We start from the raw sequence: 6977 nt of genomic DNA, 5'->3' as shown, positions 1-6977 counted from the left end.
TTTCTACCATGCCCTTCACTCGGAGTCTCAGAGCAGCTTACAGACTCCTTTCCCTTCTCTGCCCCACATCAGACACCCTGTGAGGTAGGTGGGGCTGAGAGAGCTCTGAGAGAACTGTCCTTGAGAACATAAGAACATAAGAGATGCCAATGTTGGATCAGGCCAAAGGCTCATCCAGTCCAACACTCTGTATCACACAGTGGCCAGAAATACCAGTGCCATCAGGAGGTCCAGCAGTGGGGCCAGGACATTTGAAGCCCTCCCACTGTTGACCCCCCCCAAGCACCAAGAATACAGAGCATCACGTGCCCCAGAGCCCCTATCTATACCTTGTGGCTAATAGCCACTGGTGGACCTCTGCTCCATATGCTTATCTAATTCCCTTTTGAAGCCGTCCATGCTTGTAGCCGCCACCACTTCCTGTGGCAGTGAATTCCATGTGTTAATCACTCTTTGGGTGAAGAAGTACTTCCTTTTATCCGTTCTAACCCGACCGCTCAGCAATTTCATGGAGTGTCTACGAGTTCTTGTATTGTGAGAAAGGGAGAAAAGTACCTCTTTCTCTACCTGCTCTTTCCCATGCATAATCTTATAAACCTCAATCATGTCACCCCTCAGTCGTCGTTAATCCAAGCTAAAGAGCCCTAAGCGCCTTAACCTTTCCTCAGCTCTGAGGAACAGCTCTGACAGAATTATGGCTTGTCCAAGGTCATCCAGCAGCTGGAAGTGGAGGAGTGGGGAATCAAATGTGGTTCTCCCATATTAGAGTCTGCACTCCTAACCACTACACCAAACTGGCTAGTGCAAACTGAATTAAGAAATACATGGGAACACGCAGCACAAGCTTTCCTATGTCTGCCTTGCAGAATAGATGCTCCTTGTTTCCAGGACCCTAATTGCATGAATCCTGCTGTCAATCAATATGGCTTGTTAACAGTAAAAAAACAACAGAAAACATCAATCAAAGTCCAGCCTATTGCAAGAACAACCGAATGAACTTGTGTGAAAGGTCAAAAAAATCACTCTAGGAAACAGGTTGGTTTGGCATGCATTTTATGGCACTCCAAAGCACCTTATTTGACCTAGCCTGCGTTTTCTAAACTTCGGACAGGCTTTCCTCTATATTATTTTCACTTATGAACAACACAAGAAGCTGTATTCAGACATCACTATCAGAGGTCAGAGTTTCCCAGAACATCTGCTAGCTGTGGACTTGCTCCCCCCCCCAAGAGCTAAAGTTGGACGCGCCCATTGTGAATGAGTTTAGAAACTGTTCTATTCATGACTGGCCAGAATTGGCCATATGACTAGTACAGGAAGAACTGCCCACACTTCAATAGGCTTAATTTATCATCATCATCACTATTATTATTGTGATTGTATAGAATTGTTTTTACTAATAAGCTGCCTCGAACAGGGCTCTTGAGGGACAGTGTAAAAATTCCCCTAAATAAATGCATTCCTCTTGCTGATGTCAGCATATCACTGAACCTGTTTCACTACAAAGCACAACGATATTGCATTCAACATGTGATTCCTGATTGGCTGGGATAACTCAAGAATAAACACAACAGAAAAAAAATGGATACTGAAATGACAACAGAGGGACTATACCAGCATGGTGTAGTGGTTAAGAGTGGCAGACTCTAATCTGGAGAACCGGGTTTGCTTCCCCACTCCTTCTCCACATGAAGCCTGCTGGGTGATCTTGGACAGGTCACAGTTCTTTCAGAACCCTCTCAGCCCCACCTACCTCACAAGGTGCCTGTTGTGAGGAGGGGAAGGGAAGGCGATTATCAGGGGTCATTTAGTAGAAAAAGAGGTTCAGGAGCTCATTAGCATAACTCATTAGCATAACTCATTTGCACATGCCACACCCCCTGAGATCACCGGAAGTGTGTCAGAAGGCAACACCCACCGCTCAGGCTCCACTGGACTGTTTTGGATTGCTAGCTATTTGGGGGGGGGGGGAACATGCAGACCTGTCCTCACAGAGGAGGGAGACCTTGTACAGGAATAAAACTTGGTCTTAAAGATGCCACTGGACTGTTATGGACCATGGGGTGGGGGGGAACTCTGCAACTTACCTGGCTGCTTCTTGCTCTGACTGAGGGCTTCTGGGAGCAGGGGGTGGGGCTTGTTGCATGTGCCCGCCCCTTGGGCTCTTTACTGCCGGAGCTCCGCTCCTGTGCACTCCTGCAGGAAATGACCCCTGGCGATTATTGTAAGCCGCTTTGAGACTCCTTAAGGTAGAGAAAAGTGAATATAAAAACCAACTCTTCTTCTTCTTCTTCTTCTAAGAATGTCTGTAAACAGTTGTGAGAAACCGTAAAGGGGTGAAATCAAGGTGTTTTTCAGATGCTCCTCCCGATTGCTATTTTTTGCACACAGATTTAACTTGCCTAATGAGCTGTTTGACACTTGCACAGGACTTCAGATTTGTTAGGAAATGGCTCAAAAGATACTTTTTAATTTGACTTACTTGATAAAAGTTGGAGGATCTGGTTTAGAATCTAGAGAGACAACTGGGCACATGTGAAGACTGAAAATCTTGAGGACCTGTCTCTTGGTTTCTCTGTTTTCAATTCAAGTAATGTCTGAAACATCATTATTTTAAGACCAGGATTTGACTTGCCAGCTCCTAGAATGGTTCCTATGAAAGTACCTATTATTTTCACATTAAAATCATATTAGTTTACCATGATTAACTTTATTACCACAAACAGCAACTGAAATAATAATGATTAGCCCCTTATTTTAAAATGTAGCTTGGTTTAGCCTTTCCTAAGGATGTAATTGGGCCCTGTGTCAAGTTCCCCTGACATTTTTCTTACAAAATCATATTCACATTGCCAACCAGAGATGTCATTAGGATAAATGCCTGGAATTAATGCTATTTAAATAATATGCCAAATGAATTAACAACAGTCAGTCATTTATTACCAAGTTTTCCCAAGTAACCACAATTATCATTGTTACAAACTGGGAAGAAACTTTGAAACAAGTCATATTGGGATTATTTATACCTAGGGAATTGACATATCCTAATATCAGATGCAAGATTTGGTCATTTGTGTTAAGTAGAAAACACAGTTTGGGGTTATTCATCCTAAAGGCCAACCGGTGAATCTCAGTGTCGCCATTTTTGTTGAAAACTAGATTATTAAACTAAAATGTTATTGGCTTGCTTATTAAAGTAAGCTGACAATTATGTAACTGTTTGCATTTAAAATACCTTTCATTTATGGAAGAAAACCTGCTAATAATTTCTGAATCTGTTGGGCCGTTAGACCTTAAATTTATATTTGTGTTTGTGCTGAAATGGCAAACTTTACTTACAGGGGTTCTAAACCCTTGTAGTACGGGGGGAGATCTTCGTTCTGAGTAGTGCAAACTATTGAGCATGGAAGGCCTTCTAAGATAGAGATTTCTGGCACTGTGTTCTTCCTTCCCTTTTGGTCATATATTTATGTCCAAACACACACAAAGAACGCGGACAATGCTCCTTCTAAGCTGTGGAGTCTTGTGAGCAAAAATTCTACTTTGTGAGCTACTGGCATTAAAGTTGTGAGCGAGCGATTTGGCTACTGCATACATTAGTTTGCTCTGGAGCCCTCCTTCCTGAGCTAAGACAAAAATGTGTGAGCTGGAGGCTAAAAAACTGTGAGCTAGCTCACACTAACTCAGCTTAGAGGGAACACTGGATAGGAGGTATTTCTTTTTGGAGTGATCAGGAAAAACTTGGATTGAAGAAAATATTAAAGTCCTGATTCTATAGAGAGGCAGATAGTATTTCAACCAGCACTGGCCCAACCAGTTGCATAAAATGTATGATGGATGAGCAGCTCTCAAGTAACTGGTCTGGTTGTAGAGGATATTTCAACACTTATCACAGACAGACCTGGTGAGGTTTGTGCCACCAGGAGCTCAGAATCTCTACATAGGCTGGGTACCACTTAGATTTGTCCGCCCCGAAGGTCCACTGGACCTGAATGGGTTCTTCTGATGCCCTCAGAAACCTTTCTGCTAACATGACAGTCATTAGTGTAGATACCTTTGTTGACCACTGGAATTTGGATACAGCCCAGGCAATTGACACCATTGCTTTCAGACACCCTCTACCATCCCACAGAGCTCATTCTGCTCCTTCATTTAAAAAAGGAGTTTGGGAGTAATGAAAAAAGTTGACCTACATGTTGAATGTATGTAAAGTACTCAGAAGCGTGGAGTGATTTCAGCAAGAGTACTTTATTTAGTGAAGAACAAGACAAGAACCCCCGGCACGCAGGCCGGTATATATGCCCAGAAAAACCCACCACCAAAACACACCCCCTAGTGACCCTATAGGTTATAACAGTGGCCGAGAGTCCATTGGCTCTCGGCCGCGGACCTGGCCCTCTGGTTGGTGCGGGCTAGGATCCGCTCCGCTATTGTTCTTCAGGAACGAAGCTTGGGGCTTGTGCTTGACCGCATGGCCCAACGGTCGCGCACGTGGTAATGGCGGATACATTACAATGTAAATGGAGAAAAAAATCAAAACGTGACCAAATAGAGGCTAGAGCTCATTTTTGTGTGTGCCTGTGCTGTGGTGGTGACAACGGTGAAACATTTGTACTCCACCATTAAGTCTGTGCAAAGCTATCTAGAAGTTGTTCTGAGTTTTAAGGAGGCTTACTTCATCAGTCCTATGTTGGATGAGGAAGGGGCAGTGTAAACAGGGTTAGGAAGCAGGAGTAGGAAACCTACCCCTGTTCCTGCAGAGTTTCTCTGCCCCATGGCCTCGGACATCCATGGAAACGGTCTGGAGTGTCTAGGAAACTGCATCTTTCAGAAACTGTGGGCTGTACAACCACATGTGTTTCCAGATATGGACACTGCTTTCAAAGGAGGGGGGATATACATCTCCTGTCCTAAGCCTCTAGCTGTATTGAGTAGTACTACATATAGGTAAAGGTTTCCTGTGCTTGAAAGCTAGTTGAATGTGACTCTAGGGGGCGGTGCTCATCTCTGTTTCCAAGCCGAAGAGCCAGCATTGTCTGAAGATGTTTCCACGGTCATGTGGCCAGCATGACTAAATGCCAAGGTGCACGGAACGCTGTTACCTTCCCACCGAAGTGGTACCTATTATCTACTTGCAGTTTCTTGCTTTCAATCTGCTAGGTTGTCAGGAGCTGGGAACAGAGATGTGAGCTCACTCCATCATGTGGCACTAGGGTCTCGAACTGCCGAACTACAGACTTTCCAGTCTGCAGCTCAGCGTCTTAACCTCTGAGCCACTGTGGCCCCATTACTACATATAGCAACTGATAGCCAAAGGTAAATCAGATCAAATTGAACAGAAAGTGAGTTTTTGGACGTCTTTGAATCTTTTTATTTTTTTCCCAATTAATTTTGTAATGGCCCCAAATAGAAAGGAAAAAAAAACTATAACAAAATATATCAACAATGGTGGCAGGCCTACAATGGGTTTAGGATATCTGTCTTCATTAGACAAGATCTCATGCTTGAAAACAAGAACTGCCGGATCACTGTGGCATTCCTTAAGCAGGAGTCCTTGAATTCACTGGAGGAGGCTTAGCAAATGTGCAGCTACTTATCGACTTATCTCATACTACTTTTCTTTGTTACCTATAGGGGGGTATGATGAAAATGATGTCTTATTCACATGGCTGAGGGGAAACGATTCTGTACGTGGCCTCGACAACTTGCGTCTCTCTCAGTACACAGTAGAGCACTATTACACCTTTGAAACCAGGTCACAGCACGAAACAGGTAATGAATGACAACAGAGGAGGAAAAAAATATTGGTAGGAAAACTCGAATCTTCCAGTCCGAACTGTTCTGAATGGCCCAGATCCAGACGATAAAGACCTAGTGAAATTCATTTACTCACTGAGGTGGCCAAAAAGCTGAAAGCCAGTCACAGTGACAGAACTAACCAAGTTGAGATACCAGTGTCTGAGATATTGATCATAGTACCATGTTGTCAAATCACATGATGTCACATTACCCTTAAGTAGCACAGTCTGACCACATAATCTGCTATATTGTGTTAAGTTCTACCCGAGGGCCAGGTTACTGCAATGGCTCTTCCCCATATACACTCTATTGTCGATCACATCCAGGGACTCAGTACTGTTGAAAATCAGAGTTGGCAGACACCCCTATCTGCCCCCCCCTCAAATATGGCACGAAGGCCCTTTTCGTGGTACCATGGTGGACCAATCCTAATGGGACTGGCTGTCATGCTTTTGGGGCAGGATTCAAATCTGGTCCCCAGCCCCATGCTACCTCATGGTGTAGCGCTGATCCAGTCCTACGTGCTACAAAGTCAGATCACTGTAAAGTGTAGAATGTCTGGAAGGCATCTGAAATGGGCAGCTTGTTTTGGTTTACTCATTCCTGACTTGCTTTTTGTTCTTGTTATACAAACTTGTTTAGGATATATAGTCATAAAAATACTGTAGCCAGCTGAGTGGCCCCACATGGCCCGGGTGGCATCACAATAGGGTTCCAATGTTAATGCACACCAAAATAAATATGGTCACAGTCCATAGACATGCAAAAATAAATCCACAAGAACTGTGCACAGTGCGCTCAATATTTCTTTAACAAAAATCGTGAAGTTATGAATATGAAAGTACAAAAGTAATAATAATACATTCAAGTTATAGATTCAGGTACATAAAGATAGAAGGTGACAACAACGGGACGGTAGTCTCCGGAATGCAGTGCCGTTTCGACAGACGTCTTCCTCTAACCAATAGTTTGATAATGTATGAAAAATTGCACTTCAATGGAAAAGCTGCCCAATTCACATGGAGTTTGATAACAGTTTCACCTATTACCTTGCACAAATAATGGAGGAGAACATCTCTCAGACAGATTAAAGCTTATGTGTTGAACACATACTATTGGTTAGAAGAAGACGTCTGTCGAAAGAGCACTGCATTCCGGAGACTACCGTCCCGTTGTTG

General features: G+C 43.6%; 1 protein-coding gene across 1 annotated transcript in view; it reads left to right on the top strand.

Moving 5' to 3' along the window:
* GABRP (gamma-aminobutyric acid (GABA) A receptor, pi) overlaps positions 1 to 6977 on the top strand; it is a 44930-nt gene that overhangs the window by 26406 nt on the left and 11547 nt on the right. Inside the window, exon 7 of the mRNA XM_015413705.1 lies at positions 5635 to 5772. Within this exon, the coding sequence (XP_015269191.1) occupies positions 5635 to 5772 (138 nt within the window). The remainder of the gene's footprint in view (positions 1 to 5634; positions 5773 to 6977) is intronic.

The sequence above is a fragment of the Gekko japonicus genome, unplaced genomic scaffold, assembly GCF_001447785.1.
Source record: "Gekko japonicus isolate JY-2015 unplaced genomic scaffold, Gekko_japonicus_V1.1 scaffold552, whole genome shotgun sequence".
Taxonomy (NCBI): Eukaryota; Metazoa; Chordata; class Lepidosauria; order Squamata; family Gekkonidae; genus Gekko; species Gekko japonicus.
The sequence above is the reverse complement of the archived record's forward strand: the minus strand, read 5'-3'. Positions and strand labels throughout refer to the sequence as shown.